This window comes from Hyposmocoma kahamanoa, unplaced genomic scaffold (genome assembly GCF_003589595.1).
Source record: "Hyposmocoma kahamanoa isolate Upper Pololo Valley unplaced genomic scaffold, ASM358959v1 180, whole genome shotgun sequence".
NCBI classification, from domain to species: Eukaryota; Metazoa; Arthropoda; class Insecta; order Lepidoptera; family Cosmopterigidae; genus Hyposmocoma; species Hyposmocoma kahamanoa.
Genome location: NW_020653711.1, coordinates 2,844,123 through 2,862,118, shown reverse-complemented (window position 1 = coordinate 2,862,118; position 17,996 = coordinate 2,844,123). Strand labels below are relative to the sequence as shown.

Sequence of the window (17,996 nt, the reverse complement as noted above, 5' to 3'; positions counted from 1 at the left end):
TTTTTTCTTTATCTTCTTCATTTTTCTGCACATAACATTTCACTGAGTTTGTTTGGATCACGTTTGGATTGAAAGCGGTGAAACTTAACGGATATCGACAGTAGAGAATGAAATTTTAGAATGGATAGTAATACCATTTTGAAATGTAAATGTGGAAGGTATAGTGGTATGTACCTGTACATTTATAATTTGACAGTATTACGTCTAATTAATGAAGATATTAGACAAAAATAAAAGAGACTACATAATTTAATATAATAAAATCTGGATTCTGAGAATGAGTGCCAAGTGTATAACAAGAAGACTATGATAAGTAATAACAATATCGTCCCGGCTTAACGTACATTCAGAACAATATTATTGCAAAGTATTGGTATGTAAATGTTTATTGACGATTTAATTTAAATTAACCATAAATTTATACTTTTAATTTAACAAATAAGAACAGAACGTTTGAGTTTATCTATGGACAAATATTTTAAATTGATTGGTTACAAAATCAGACGAGCCTCCAATGACACACAAGAACAGTCACTCATAAAAAAAAAAAGAAAAACAAGCGTCCATTTTCTGAAGTTAGTTTTATCCGTCTTCTTGGCATTTTTAAATAAAATGTGTTATGGGTTTACTAATTACTAAATGTAGTGAGTGATTATTGACAGTTCATCGTGTACAGAACGTTAGAAATAGTTTTATGATGTTCAATTCGTGACATCCACGAGTGGAATCACATGATATTTCGTGCGATCCTAATATGACAAGGTCTATTACAAAAGATTGGTAACTCGAGTCGTTGGTCAATCAGGTTTTGTTTGGGTCAGGTTAGGCCACTTCTCTGATGGTGTTCTATGTTTATTTTCCTGTGATTTTCAAGTTCAAGTGGAAATGGTTAGAGGTTAGTATAGTGTATTTGCTTGAATTTTATAAAATTTTATGAAATATTTCTGATCCCGTATCAGTCATGTATCCTTTGTCCGCGGTAACTGAACGCGACACTCGCTACGAAGAATGGTGTTACATTTAAGTTTTACGAAATTAATGAAATGATCACCTATAGTTATTGCAAGTGATGTAATGACATTATAATAAGAGACAAAATAGAAGTGCATCGAGCAATGTTACCTTGAAATCTATAAAATAACCTAGAAACCTATGGATATATAAAACTATTTAAGCATAGTACATACAATTACAAATTATGAATATTGTTGATTCCCTTTGATGCATGCATAATGGATGCTATCAGAATTTATTGTAAAAACCTTTCATAATTTGAAATGTGTATTGTTTCAATTATGGAAATAGTTAATTGAATATCTATAGAGGCAGTTGAAATCTCGTTATAATTTACTCATTCCATACATTGCAGTAAACCATACCAACAAGAAGTTATTTATTAATACGAACACAGCAATGTAAGCTTAACATTAATGTAAGGGTCTCTTTATGCAATACAGTAAATAATTATGATTGTGTCTTATACATCTGCACAAATAAAGCATGCCACTCATAGAAAATATCACAAAACATAGTATAATATTTAAAAAATATATATTTAAGATATACATTATAATATTATTATTATTAATATTATTATTATCCACACGCAAAATAGGCGCCTTGTCGTCGAGTTGCGGACACCAGCCCGTTACACCAAGTACCAAGTGTACATTATAATTTTTATTTTACATATTTTTCTTTTTTAATTGAGAATGAGAAGATTTGTGGCAAGTTTAATATATTCAGTGTCATAGCATAATGATGTATTATATAATTTTTCATACTTCGAACTCAAAAACTTATTGACCACAAAAGGGTGATAAAGCATCGTACATACATTAAATGTTTGCCTTACTATCATGTAAATCAAAACTTAACAACTTTTTTGGTAAAATATTCATCTCCATTCGAATTGTAATTAAAAAAATGACTTCATTTGTTCACTATTGATGCCGATGATGCTTTTACGTTGTGGCTATCACAAATTAACTTATTTCTCCTAAAATAAAACTCCACTTTTCACTTGACATGTATATGTATAGAACAATCAACATGACAACCAAACAAAGAAAAAAATATATATATAATATACGAAGGAACCGAGTCTGTAACAACTATACTCTGTTCTTTTCCTGGATGGAGATTACACATAATAGGGTACATTTTATTATAATAGTAATTTCTACACCAACTACAGCTAATCTTCAATCTTTCTGTATTTTACTTGAGTGCTCTAGCTACTATGAATAATACTTGTACCTTGTTTGTACTGGTACCTCTCCCCCTTCTTTATTGTTGTCACCTTTACCCTAGTATGTTACTTATTATTTTTTTCATTTTTGTTATAGCTGATAGCTTGATGGCGGGCCAGGAAGGCGTTAAGACTCCACACCGCATCGAGCTGTGTGAGGAACAACCAGTCCGGCCCACTCGCAACTATAGGAAGCGCAGGTCATCTTTGTCATTTTATATTGTGAAATAAAATTTATTATATTGTCATGTCTTCTTTTCTAATGCTTTTACTTGGACACTTTTAAAATGACATATAAAAGTGTAACATGTACATCATGTATGCATTGCACATGCATTCCATTATCAACTATTATGGCGAAGTGCAATGCAGCATCTTTGTTAGTATGCACAGCCAGGAAGTGGGGCATAATGCATGCATCTGTATTTTGGTGTGTACATAACACAACATATAATATCTTCAAGGGTGCAATAAGTACATAGGCATCTTCTATGCAAGCTGGATCCTCAATCATGCTAATATTGATTTTAATTAATGAGAAATCATAAATGGCGCTACGACCAAAAAGTCGTTGAAAAACCAAATACAAAGACGCGACGCAAGCATATAGAAACATTCGTGAGGTCCGCTTGTTCGTTCCGTCGCTTAGTTGGTATAGCATCTGGCATGGTAAGCTAGAAGACGTCGGTTCGAATCCAGCCGGATCGAAGGTATTTTTTCTGAGTGTTCGATCTTTGTATTAATAATTATAACAAACTAGTGGAGTAATTTCACAAAAAATAATTGAATATCTATTTAATAAAAATTTAAAATATTGACTTTACTGTTTTGATTGTGGTTAACGGTGGGCCCTTATTGTACTAAAAAAAAAAGCATCATTATCTGAAACTAAAACTCCTACTCGTTACAATTTATAAAAGTTTTTTCGGATTTTTTTTATAATATCAAGCGACGGGACAAACGAGTCGTGCGCCTGATGGTAAACTACACGCCTGTCCATAACAGTTCGGTGCCATTCAGAGCTTTAAATCGCACAGATGTGACTGCGCCTCTCACCCTGAGACATAAGTTGACAAGTCTCATGTACCTGTAATTCACCAACACTCTTACCCTTCAAAATAGTGGCAGTATTTCCTGGATAAACTCTTTTACTACGAGCTCTACTGCTACAAATTTAAATCGCATATATTTGTCTTTACAAACAAACCAATGTTCTGGGTCCTATGGTCACGGCTGACTACAGTCAGCCAATTATGCACCATTTGGATCCAATAAAATAGTATCATTTCCTATGTGTAACAATCGCCAACTAAGTACTCCATTTATGTACAAAACCTGTATTTTTTCATTTTATTTATCGCCATTTCATTTTAACTATAAAAATAATGAACTCTGTCGCGCATTGTATATTAAGAGTTCACAATTTTTATAGTTAAGATTATTAAATAATCTACATCGTGACAACAACCACTAGATGACAGCCTAATGGGTGAATAGTTGCTTCTCGATTGCGAGGTTGACGGAATCCTTGAGGCGGCATGTACCTATGACTTTAATTTTTATGTTTAGTAACAATACCTCGCACTAATAGTGAAGGAAAATGTGATGAAACCTGTCTGCCAAAGAAGGTTCACAACCCTGGAAAAGGTATGAAGTCTCCAACCAATATTGGGCCACCTATAGCCTCAACAATCTCTTTGGAGGAGACTCGTGCCTAGCAGTAGAACATATGATGGGTTGTTGTTGCATTCAAGGTCATTGTTCAAGATGTTTGCCAGTACCTGTACTGCCTTCCCCTTTTTTCTTTAACACTTGTCTCAGGCAAATTTTATTAACATTCACTATTTTGTTTACAGGATTATAGCTGCAACACCACCCAAGACTGAAAACACTGTACAAACTGAACCTCCTGTTAAAACTTCATTGAGATCTAAGCCTTTGAAGACTAGCAACGTAATAACAAATATGACAAACGGACATACACTGCGTTCAAGAGCGGCCAGAGGCGCCCATCGCGCCGTTGAAAGCCACAAACTAACAGAATACTTTAAGGAAGAACTGACGAGCTCTAGAAGAGAGAAAATAGAAAAAGTAGATTCACCCCCACCCATGGAAAAGACTGTCAAAGTAGAAACTAAAGTTGCAAATGGCAATGCCAATCATAAGCTGACAGAATATTTCCCAGTGAGACGTAGTGTTAGAAAGACTTCAAAATGTGTTATGGCTGAGAAGATGAGGGACTTGGAGCGGGCTGTGAGAGATCAAAGAGAAGATGGACTGCAGGTAATGCATTACTTTGGTTTGTTTTTATTATTTTTGCCCTTGCATATTTTCGCAAATGCGTCGAACAAGAGTGACCGAAATTACAAAGAATATTTTTTCATAATTATTAAGTTTATTGCATATCACGTTTTACTACCATGATATTCTATTATTTTTTGATTATTAATACAAAGACTAAACACAAAGAAAAATTCATTCGATCTAGCTGGACTCGAAACCAGCGTCTTTACCATACCAGAGCGTGAACACATCACGCTCTCCCAACGGAGCTACGGAACGAACCAGCAGATCTTACGAAATTTTCTATGTATGTGTTGTAAATATTTTTTCATGTTTTTTTTTATGATACCAAGTGACGGAACGGACAAGTCGCGCGCCTGGTGGAAAGCGACACGGCTGTTAAATTTTTATACTGTACTACCACTGAATTCATACATATACTTACCCGTCTACAATAAATTTACTAGGCATAAAAAAAAACAATCTTACATCATAACAATTTTTAGTAAGTTAAATACAATGAATGATAGTGCAGTCTGACAACATTTGTACGAGAACGTACGTGTCACATTGTCTTGTGACATTGTCGTGTGAGTTTGAGTAATCAGTATCCTAAATAGATAGAATAGATAGAAACCACATGTGCAATGTCTTTTATAAGTTTGTGGTGAATGTTTATACTTTTATTATCATTGTTTTGTTGACAACACAACTTGGTGTAAATAAACAAATAATATCAGGTATTAAAGTGTAATATTAATGATAAGTGTATATTTTGGATCAGTATCCATATTTAACGACCTCATTGGCCCACTGTGTGCGTTGGATGACCCCAATACGACCAAATAGACTTCTAAATAGACTGCGGTGCGAGTATTTCTGGGTTGTGCCTCTGGAGTGAATTTCGTTGCTCTGGTGCTCATAGTACACAGAATTCCGTATGTGTGTTTGTGTGACACATTCGGAGTCGAGGGAGTTAATTTACCTAAAGTATGAACATTTTCTTAGTACGTAAAATATGTATAAAATGTATATAAAATTTCTGTTTTTACTATTTATTTTCTAAACGTTCCAAAATATAGGTTGTCTCGTGTTTATTTTTTAAATAGCTCTTCAGCTAATACTTCTATTAAAATACCTATAGAAACACAGCTAGAATATCATTCTTTGAGACAATAATTTGCAGCAAATACTTAATAGGAAATAACAATTTGCCGCCAATCTACTCAATTTTCAAAAAATAATGCACATATTCAAATACAATCAGTTCCGAGAAGTCCCGATGTTTGTAGAAGGGAATGTTCACATTATTCTTTAGTTTAGCATTAACTCCCTCAATTCCGATCACTGCTTACTAGCAAGAAACTTATGAACTATAGTAGTAAGGACAGACGGCACCATATCAAGCTAAACATTGGCGGAACATCCGTTCCTCTGGAAAAATCACTTATTACTAACTTGAAATTTCTATTGAACAAAATTCAATTCATCACAGACATGACATCAAGATTAGTATTATCCATAACTTAATAGAATTTCGGGGAAAAATATTGAAATAGTGGTAACTGTAAAACAATCTGAGTTGACAACCCTAAAAGTTTTTTTTTTTTTTATAGGAAATGAAACTATCGAGTTCTTAGGTTTTCGCGATTGTTACACATATGAAATGAAACTATTTTTCCGGATTTAAATCGCGTATGTTTGTTTTTCAAACAAACCAAGGTTTCGGGCTCTTTGCAGGTTCCATGGTCATGGTTGACAAATATACGCGATTTAAAGCCGGAAAAATAGTTTCATTTCCTATGTGTAACAATCGCGAAAACCTATTTTTTTTTGTTTGTTCACATTTATTCTATATCGAATCTGGCTAAAGTATAGTTTTAAATATTATACTTACTTTACTTTGGTTCACATCAAGCAAATCTTTATAAATGGTAGGTATACTTTTGCTTTCAATATAAGTACAATCTCGTGTACTCCTAAAGACAATAAATATGACACATAGTTCATAATATGGTCACCATGTTAACTATTTGAATATAATTAAATCTAACGTTCCTTAATATTACAAAGTATTGTTAGTATAGTATCTTAATTTTTATTGTAGTTGATTAAATATCATAAAAGCTGTCAAGTTACATTTGGATCTATAAAATAATTAACATCCGATGTCAACTGCCACTATTTCAAGGTACATAAAATTATATTGTATATTCTATATCTATGTATATTGTTCTAGGCAGCGTATTTCGAGGGCAAAGGCCGCGGTGTGATCGCGACGCGCAAGTTCAGCCGTGGTCAATTTGTAGTCGAGTACGCAGGAGAACTTGTAGGCGTGCAGGAGGCGCGTGAACGCGAGTACAAATACGCACAGGACCCGGAAGCTGGTTGCTATATGTATTACTTCAGGCTACAGGACCAACAGTATTGGTAAGTTCCTTTAAATTAAATGGAAAAACATTGACAATGATTATTCACCGAGATATTTGTTCTATAAACAGATGAACATATTAGTCGTAACTGTTCTATGAAACCCGAAGATCAGTAATTTCATTGATTCGTTTGCAAAGTGGTACAAAAAACATTGAGCGATAAGCATTATGTATATTAATTACATAATGGATATGTACTTACATACTGTACTACAACTATACTGTAACTCAGTTATGCGTTTGGGTTTTTTTTTTCAATTGTTTAATGAAGAGTTTATCTTTTGCATCTATATAATCTGAGCGGGTTTTGTCTTAAGGATTGAGACCTAGCGAGAAATTGTGCACGTGCGATAGGATCGGAAACCTTTAGTTGTACACTTCCTCAACAGGCCTAAGTTGATTATTTTTTAATTAAAAGAAAACAGGCAATTTTTTCCTATTCTAGGTAAGAACATTCTACAAGTACGATCAAATTAAAATTAAGACCCCACTACTTAATACAGAAACATAAATTTTGCTACTCTAAAAAAATTATAAATAGGAAATGAAACTATTTTTTCGTATCTAAGAGTGGTTACACATGGCGACTTTTAGCAGAGATGCAAACGCTCGTTCGTGAAACGCGCAATTGCATCGCTGCACTTACGTATAAATCGTATTACGTATAAGGCGATTGCATCGTGCCAACGAGCGACTGCATCGATACAAACGCGCGATTGCATCTGTACAATATATCTATACATCTATATCCTTGTGTTCTTTTTGTGTTAAGTTAATATAAAAATACATGTTTTCAATTATTTTTTGTGGGAGCAGGCTTTGACATTTTTTTATCTTATATAAGTAGACGGTAAGCTAAAAAGTTTGGGAATCAATGTTTTTTAGCATCACTGGTTTTTTTTCTTTGACAATACTACAGGCCTTTTTTCTCTCTTCCATGTTTGTTCAACAGTGCAATGACTGTTTCTTTTTTTAATATATATTTTAAAAGTTCTGGAATTCCTGAGCCTTTTGTTTAACATCCGCAGTATTGACGCGACCGCGGAATCAGGGCGTCTCGGGCGCCTAGTAAACCACTCTCGTAACGGCAATCTGTCGACCAAAGCGTTATGGGTGGACGGACCACGACTCGTGCTTCTAGCAGCCCAGGACATCGCGCCCGGTGAAGAGCTCACGTACGATTATGGCGATCGTTCGAAGGAGTCGCTTCGGCACCATCCATGGCTTGCGCTCTGACGGGTCAGTTGTTGCAGCTTACTATAAGTGTTTTTTATTTATTTAGATTTAAGTAAATCTGAGGGTCTTTTCCGTACCTTTGGGATTCGCACATTTAGTGAATACTGCAATGAAATTTGTCCTTGACCCAAAGTATACATAGATCATGGTTTATTTTTAACCGACTTAAAAAAAAAGAGGTTTTAATTATTAATTAATAATTTAATTCGACTGTATTTTTTTGTATAATGCTACGCGATAACTCTTGACTCTAAAATTTGTGAATGATTTCGATGATTCTTTTTTGTTGGGTAAAGTTTTTTTTTTAATATGAATGACTTTTGAGGTCAGTTTTTTTATTGAAAAATATGGTTGTACTATTTGATAAGCAAATTACTTTTGAACAGGGTTCGAAATTATCAAAATATTGTTTTCATCGATTGTCTGTATATATTGGATAATTATCAGTAATTATCCATGCTGATAATTAAGTTCTAAAAATTAATAATAGTTTTGTATTTTTAATTATTGACCAAAAATCACAAAAAGAAACCTAAATAAACAGGAAGAAATCTTTGCGAAAATGAAGTGGTTTGTGTTTTTTTTTGTTTTGACATTTGACTCGTTTGGTTATGTCTCTAATACAAATACATGACGATATTGCTAGCGGTAGCATTTTGTTGTTCTAATTAATTTTATATTTATCAAGATAATTATAGTGATAATCTATCACTTCGAACCCTGTTTTTGAAAACGCTATTCAACACTACTGCTCACTCGTAAGGTAGATTCCCGTCTTTATGAAGCAATTGGTGATTAAATTGAGGATCTTAAAGATTTGAATTACAATAAAGATCAACAAAGGTTAATTAAATAAGTGTATTTAGAGGTAGGTTTATTATATTCTGTTGAGGTTATGTAATAAAACTTTCAATATTGTTCACAGGTATTCGTGAAATCTCAGTTGGACTAATTATTTATTAATTTTGCCTATTTAGTTAGTATAAAGTTTGTTTGTTAATGTTTGTTTCGCGACATTGTACTACTACATTGCACTACTGCATTGTTGAGTAGTGAGACAAGTGGCCTAACATTGGTTTTGATATGTGAACAGGATGTGCATTAAACTGCCTTATGCCACTTAAAGAGCGTATTCTGAATTTTAACTGAAGGGTTTAAATGCCTTTTTGGTCCGCGTTACTTTTAAATTAAGTGATTGTAGTTGTAATGCAGACGTCCGAGGAATGTTTATACAACATAAGGCCAGGTAGCCGAGAAAACGCAGCTGAATTGGACCTCGTGCTTCTTCTTATCGCATCGATGGCGTACACTAATGGCGTTGTTGCCCAGGTTGTATCAGACGTACAGGAAAGGATAGGTACGTAGTTCGAGAAAGTTCCTTTCGTGCGGGCCTTGGGCGTAAGATCTAATATAGCGCTATGTAGTTTTTACGTTATTCTTTGACCTTGGATTTTAGACCTTGAGTCAATATGTCAGAGCTAATAAACATACGTCAATGTTGCGATTGGGTTGTTTTAAATACTCGAAACCCAATAACACAAAATTGCTATAAACGAGAATTTCTATAATGCACTTGTTGCTACAACAATTTGTTGCTGTATATATAGAAAATAAAAACGTTTACTTAGGTAAACTAATTAATAATATAGGACAATTTCAGCTGCGTATTTTCCGCCGGATCCTTACTCTTTTTCGGGCAGACAGACGATCCAAGTCTGGATCTGCGTTAGAATACAATGCGTAAAAGGCAGACGTGTCGCCCTAGAAGGATATTATTATGTGATAATCTTAATTAAGATTTGTAACACCAACCTATTATCAAGAACAATTTAAAGGCATTGTGTGTAATAGTGAATCGTGTTGCTATACATATTTGATGGTATACGAAAGACGATTGTGTGTATTATTTTCTTGACGTCTCTTGTACAAGAGGTTAGTATTACTTATTAATGCTTCTCAGAGTGCCCCATACACGTTAGAAAAAGAGATAGTTACGCGTTATAACGAGAAAGCAATATTTCTTTTAGTGATGCAACTTCACTTAATATAACACAAAATTGCTAAAAAATATGCGCGGCACTCCGCGCACGCGCCTCATCCGTCGCGAACGTTGTAAACTTCAGATTGAAAGTTCCGTTACATAAGTTGCGGAAGCAGAAACGGATGTGGAAAAGCAGACGCAGAGGTTTATTGCATCATTAATTCCCTTCTCATTCATTCGAGTAACTGCCTTTTTTCCGTGTATGGGGGACTAAGAGTTCAGTTATAATGACGTGACAAGAACAACATAATTGACCCAGAGTTAATGGACTGGTAATGGCTTCCTAATTATGTGCTACGAACCAAATATCTGCGTTCTAGTTTTACACCCTGTATAACGACATGCGTGTATGTTATCTGCAAGATCAATGTTGTAAACACGCACGCGTTCGTGATACGTACATAGGCCTTATTGGTGACTGGTGTGCTGTGCCAGGTGAGAATATGCTTTTAAATACATGTTGTAAATAGTGTTCAGTGTACAACGTTATCGACTCTTTTTGCGATATATGTAAAAGTTGTGGAGATGATTTTGTACTTTTTAAAGTTCTACTTTGATATTTCTTCACATAATGGTATTTACTATAGCCAAATGTGCGAACGTTTAATGACTTCGGGACCTTATCACATTGAAATTCTTTCATGTGTCAAATATGTTTTGATTTTTCTACTGTGACAGGTACAAGTCTAGAAAATGTCATTAGTTGGTATCAATTACCAACATAGGCAGATAAAAACATGTAAGTATGTTGACATTGACTCGAATATTTATCCTGTTTAAGAGTAGTTATAATTTTTTAATAAGAGAAGAGAAAGACGAGAGGTTGTACTGACTTGCTCACTTTGAATGTGTTTTAGTAGTTTAGGCCGTTTGTTTGATCAGTAGAATTTTTTTTCAAACTATTTTAGTTCTAGAACAATAATTTTCTTTAATAAATATGACACCAAAATGTAAAAGTAAGAAGTATTGGAAGTAACAAAAAATATGTTAATTTGAAAGATAAAAAACTACAGTACTATTTAAAAAGTACTGTACATTTTAAAAAAATATTGCCCACCGAAAAAACAATATATTTATTGCATAATTTGTATGTTCCTTAAAAATATGTTTGATATCATATTGTCATTTTACAATACACTAAGACTATGAATTGGTGGGCGGAAATAAAATAGTGTGTCCAATTTAAATTGATAGCAACGCGTCGTATTTAATGTCTCACGTGAAAAAATAATCCTAGCTATTTGTAACACGTTGCCAACCTACAATTTGTAGAACAAAATAAAAATGTATCATTTTGTAAACGTGTTGAACCAAAGATTATGGATTTGGATTACACTTTATTTGTTCAGATTATTTGAGCGATATGCTCAAAAAGTTTCCTTACTAAATTAGACGAACTGTTCCGTGAATTTGTATGGGAATGATTTTGCTACATAATTATGTCCAAAATGTTCCTATTACATTATTCATGCATATCAGTCCACTCCGGAATGACTTTTAGGAAAAAACTTAACTAAAATTGCGCGTACGTGCTTCTTTACACTTGCTTGATTATGTCAATTTAAAATACAACCTTTTGTTGACGTTTAAAAGTAAATTTTTAATTTTTTATGATATTACATGCGCATAGACTTGTCAACTTATGTCTCAGGGTCCGGGCGCAGAGGCAGTGCGCCTCAGATATGTGTGATTTAAAGCACTGAGTGGCACATCAATTATTATGGACAGACGTGTCGCTTACCACCAGGCGCACTACTTATTCCTTCCTTCACAAAAGACGTTGCCAGCTGTAAGACATAAGATTTTGAGTCTTCTGTGCCTGTAATTGTGCTGGCTCTTCCTATCCCTCAATTCGAATCCCAGGAATGTTGTTTTCAATCACCAATAAAATATGTCCCTGGCGAGCGAAACTGCGCAAGCGCAAACAGGTTCTTTTTTCCAATAGACAGGTCTCTAGCCTTGTGGATGTGATACGCACAATTTCCAATGTAAACTGACACTAAGCGCCGTTAGTGCCCTTAACAAAACTAGGTTTGACAAGATCTATTTATACTGGTAGTGTAATGTACGTCATGTGGTCGGTTGGACGGAAGCGTTTTAACAAATTTCATGTAATCCTATAGAGATTTTCATGAGGTCTTTGAAAATCCTTGCTTTTAGCAGGACTGTTACATTTCTTGCATTACGAAAATTCAGGTCGTAAAACTTGCATTAGTGTTGGTAAGCGTATGTGATAGACTGCGTCCCTGTATACATAGTTAATGTTGTTTCGAAAAGTGCATTGTTCATTCTAATAATCGCTCGCAGTCAATTCTTAAAACTAATTTGAAGTTATAGAGAGTAAATAAGTATAAATATGTGTTTTCCATATAAAATACTTATATCGTAAAACAGGTACTAATACATTTTTTTATTTAAAAATTAATTTGTGTAGATATTATGGCAGGGTGTAGTAATAAAACGTTAAAAGTAAAAAATAACAAAGGATATTTTAAACTGGGAGTGCACTTGTCGATGTGACTATACGATGAAAATATGTGAAATGGTTGATTAAAAAATTTCAACCTTATGTTACAGCAATCGAGAACAATTTAATGCAATTAACTTACGTAAAAAGTGTTATTACAAGGTATAACACCATAACAAAACAACACTAATGTAGTTTGTGGCGTAATGTCGATGGTTCCTTATTAACTGTTCAACGTAATATTTTTTTAAGAAATTGCAAATGTGTTCCCATTTAGTTAAAAAAAATATTTAGATTTTGCGACCATGTTCGCCATTTTGTTAGGTATACTCCAATTGTGGGTGGAGCTGGGAACGCGCCAAATGAAAGTTATTTTCAACACGCTGGTCAATAAAAACATGTACATGTGACTAATAAAATTACTAATATCAGGCTTTGATGTTCAGACTCTCAAGATAAGAAAATAATCTCATCATCACTCACTCACGATCACTGTATTTTTTAGCCCGAACTTTGAAAAGAGTACCTTAGCTCCTGTCAAAGTCCTGTGTATTATTTGAAGGGCCGTTATAGTAGACTTAGTGAGCGTGTTGATAATAGCTCTCGTTATTGATTGGCTAGTGGTTCGCATTGATGAACTAGGAAATTTTAATGAATAAAGTTTTTTGTAACGTATCTTAGTGTTTATATAATTAAAGTAAATCTGGTGGGGTAGCCGTATCACCGAATATTTAATTTATTGTCGTTGTTGTTATTAATAATAAAAAGGTTTGTTGTTCGTTGAAAATCGCATCCGAGGTAGTTAATATGTTATTCAGGCCAGTTGGACGATGGACAGGTATAAAAATTTGCAGAACTAGTAAAAATAAAGGTACGTCCGCATCCTGTTCATTACTACTGGAAAATTATGGACCGCCCTACAACATTCCGAAGCAAGCAAAGGTTATTTTGCCTTATTCTGTTCAAGTTAGCTTTCGACATAATTCTGTCTCTCTCGCTCAAACAACTCTTTGTACCGTATATACTATATTGTACTTTATTATTCCTGCAGAGTCTGTCTTTTATCAGCCAACATAATTATATCAAGCCTGTTAACTGCGACCCTGATCGTTTAAGATAATAGGATTTCCGAAAGATTATACGAAATATAAAATATATAGATCGATTGTTATAAAAACATGAAGGCAAATGGGGGACTTATGCCATAAGGCATTCTCTACCAGTCAACCATTGAGCCTAACAGAAAATTAGGGAATTTTCTGTTTGGTTTAATGGTTGACTGGTATTAAATATCATAAAAGTGTATTTTTGTCGAATTATATGGGGTGACAGTAATACGTTTTGCAATTACTACTAAACGTGATAATAGAATCGGTCAGTTCAGGAATAGTTGTAAGGTTACATAAAGTTCCTGAGGCACAAAAAACTGTTACTTTGAACGACTAACAAACCTTTGGTAGTGTGTTAATGTACCAATCGTGCACATGGTTTTAAAAATTTCTATTTAATATAGATTAAATGTTGCTGGATACAGAGATCACATATACTTCATTTCTGTTTCCCTTTTTTATTTTATGTATTTATTTTGTATCCGCGTTTTATTAATAGCAATTTACTAAAGCTACCCGCAATATTTATATCTACATTTCTTAATTCAATCACATTCATCAGCGCCCGCAATCGTATAGTGCACTGTTATTTGATGCGTAAAGCATTTTACTTGGTCCGATGCAATTATGTTATGGTATCCTACTAAGGCCCCACATCAAAATGTAGAAGTGATTCAGACCCACAGGATTATTATATATTACAATATATATATATTATATATATATATATATCTCATATATCATATCTATATATATCATATATATATATATATATATATATATATATATATATATATATATATGACCATTATATTCTAATGTCCATTGGGCGTTTAGAGCTTTTTTCATTGTAGTTTGTTGGGTCTTGAAGGGTATAAAATATAATTTTACTGTTTAACTGTGCACTTATACTATGTTGCCTTTTCAACTATTCCCTATGCACTCTGTGTCGTTACTTTTTGTGTTACACCTATAAGGTCCAGCAACATTGTATCGCTATAAATAATATTGCTTTAAGTAGTTCCTCCTCACCCCAAACTTGTGTGAATTCCTAACTCAATGATATTGCTATAAAAGCTTATATTTTTATTAAATCTACGAAAATCCTTTAAAATAACTATTTAAAAGAAATAAAATAATAGATAAAAGGTTACAACACTATTGTGTAAAATAGAATAATAATTTATTTTTTTTTTGTTATTTTTCATTTGTTGAAATGTATTTCGTAGTATACATGGATTGCAAATTATGTTTTTAAAGAATAATTTGAATGAACAATCTAAATGTATTTTAGGAATTTCGCACCAATACGAGCCATTAATTTGGTAGCTTTGCGCTTATATTGTTATATAAATATTTTATAGGATAATTAGCAATTATTTTATAGATATGAAACAAAATACAAGTTTACTAGAAAAACAGAGGGTGTCATACCGCAGAACTACAAGTGACTGATTGAATACAAAAACGAGATTGTAATAGGCTAACACTTTGGTCTTTTTCTGTTCAACTAACTCAGATATGTAGAGTTGACGTAATTGCAGGAACACTATGGTAATTAAGCGCAAGGCAAATACATGTCAACTTAACGAACATGAGTTGTGTTAGCGAAAAACAAAAGCATAAGCGCAGCGATAAAACCCGCGAGAGAAAAATTTGTCACATCTACCGAATTTGCTTTTCTTTAAGGTAAGTGGGCGGTGCGTAGTAATGCTCGCGCCCGTGGAGGTGATTCGCGAAACAACATTTTGAAGAGTAAATTGACAGCTTGAATAAGACATACCTGTGCTATGTGAACCTATTTTGAACCTATTCGCGCAAAAGTGGTGTAACCCACATTTAATTTTTATCTACTATAAAATATAAATAAATACTGAAGTATGTACATAGTTATTTTATATTTTAATGCTATTTTCTATATAATATTTTTTTTTATACGTGAAAATAGTATCCAAATATAAAATAATTAATTATGTAATATAATTTAAAGTAATATTGTAAAAAAAAGTGGGTTACACCACTTTTGCTCTAATTGCCTCATTTATGAAGTAGTGTTAAAAGAATTTCAAACCTTTGGGTGCCATGATAACAAAATACTTTTTGAGCGATTGAAAAAATGAAAGTGTTTAGATATTTACAAAGACTCGTTTTTTACTCGTGGTTGCAATTGAAAGGGCCAAAGTGTATATTATGTTTATCCCATTTAATGAAATTATGAGAATTTAATTTACGTAATTATACATAGTTTTTGTCATGGCTAAGCCACAAATAAACAACATTAGTTACATCTAATTTTAGTTGTCGAATTTTGTAACATAATATTGTGATTTGTATTATAATAGACTGAGTAATTAGAGCAAAATTATTGCTACGAAATTTTGGTTTTTATAACTCAGTTTATTATATAAAGGAAAAAAAATTAGTAATTTATATGAACAGTATTACCGGCTATTTTCCTACATAGTGAAGTAACGAGAGTTAATATTTTATTTTGAAGAGGGCCGCTATGCACTGCCCTAATCATAAGCAGTAGTAATTGATCGAGTGAAATAATAAAGTAATGAACTTTGACTCTTTTTGTTTTGTTTTCGTTTGAAATACCCTTCATTTTCCAGATACTACTTATTAAAGCGTGTCTTATTCCAGCGTGATCATTGTCGAATTTTTGAAATTTGACTAGCCAGACAGATAAAAAGTCGCTATTTAGTCGGTTCTAGGTTCTAGTCGAAAAAAAACTAGATTTAAAAGTAACTTCTTACTTATAAATTTAATCTTTTAATCTTAATTATAAATAATATCTTCATATTCAAATGTTATAAGGGTGTTTTACTGTCCACTCTGGAATAAACTTATTCCAGCGGCACCAAATCCCAATCTCGAGAACCACAACACTTAGCTTAGATCTGATTACACAAAAAAGTCGCGATTTAATCAGTTCTAGTCGTAAAAAAAGATGATTAAAAATAATGGTCCGAAACAATTTTGTGTCAAATACTCGACGATTGCCGTCTTTTGATTTGGTCGAGTTACCTATTTGACAGTAATTGTTTCGGATGTGGAACGGGAACAGACCCCCAGATACAAAAATAGTTCCAAATTTGTACAATAACACATTACGGAAACTAGCAACACGTTATGAGCATACTATTGTAATATCCACATACTAAATCTTCCAATTTCCTCATTCTTACTTTAAAATTTTCTCTTCATTGCAGAATTCCTTATTCTGCCTTACTTTCTCCGTTTCAAAACAAACATTATCCGTGTACCACGTACTGCTGCGTATTTGTGTCTATGTTGTATTGAGTGGCCACAGCGAATTTGTAACTGCAGTGTTCCAAGTTTAGTAGAGATTATAAAATTAAAAATTGTAGAAAGCGTTCTGGATTTCGTCAAGAAATAAATAAAAGGTTACAGCCATAAATATATGGCTCCTCAGTTCTCACAGGGGACCTACCAAATCTAGGAAACTATTAAGTTTACGTGTGTGCTTGGCGTACGAACATTAACACGTTCATCGCCGTGGTGGGTCAAAATAACCGGCTTCTCATGTCGAGCCATGGGGGAATTAAATGACCGGCACGACACACCTAACTATGCGATGCTCGATCACGCCACAAGTGGCAAACGCTATGTATTTAGCCTATTACATGACTGACGCTGCACTGACGAACTTTTGCCACTTGGTTTTTAGGACTTTTAAGGGCGTACCTACTTTTTTAGATTTAGAGGGAAAAAAGTATATTATTTGGAATAAAAAAAATGGCTTTAATTTTTTCAGTTTTAGGTAAACATCGATCGAACGTTACGTGTACGTACTATGCCCGGCATTGTGACCGATGGGGCCTAAACGTAATATTTATTGCTAGGCCGCACCGGGTTGCAAATGCCCGGCACTAAATGTAATCCTAAAATAGAGCCAAATAATGAAATATCGAAAAAAAAACTTATACACAATTGAGACCAAACAGTCATATAAGCCAATGTCATTTTTTGAGCATTTAAAAAAATTATATCCGGTGAAACTACTTTACAAAAATTAACGATACTACTTACATTGTAGTTCTCAAAATATAGAATTTATTTATTTGGATCATGTAGCAAATTACGAAAGAAGTTTACATCAGCTTTAAATCTGTTTATTAGTATGTAATGAAATAACATACAAAAAGATACA

General features: G+C 33.4%; 1 protein-coding gene across 1 annotated transcript; it reads left to right on the top strand.

The window, feature by feature from the left end:
- The first annotated feature begins 565 nt into the window (after positions 1 to 565).
- Positions 566 to 12,799, top strand: LOC113225935 (histone-lysine N-methyltransferase PR-Set7). Its single transcript, XM_026458411.1, has 6 exons — positions 566 to 895; positions 2,349 to 2,451; positions 4,108 to 4,534; positions 6,774 to 6,964; positions 7,995 to 8,205; positions 9,128 to 12,799. Exons 1-5 carry the CDS (start codon positions 886 to 888, stop codon positions 8,200 to 8,202), a joined length of 939 nt encoding a protein of 312 aa, XP_026314196.1. The 5' UTR covers positions 566 to 885; the 3' UTR covers positions 8,203 to 8,205; positions 9,128 to 12,799.
- Positions 12,800 to 17,996: the final 5,197 nt, after the last annotated feature.

What these genes read in the sequence shown, in the direction of transcription:
- LOC113225935 (XM_026458411.1), top strand. An exon ending in CGCAACTATAGGAAGCGCAG is followed by an intron (nt 2,452 to 4,107) that starts GTCATCTTTGTC and finishes TTTTGTTTACAG; the next exon opens with GATTATAGCTGCAACACCAC. An exon ending in AAAGAGAAGATGGACTGCAG is followed by an intron (nt 4,535 to 6,773) that starts GTAATGCATTAC and finishes ATATTGTTCTAG; the next exon opens with GCAGCGTATTTCGAGGGCAA.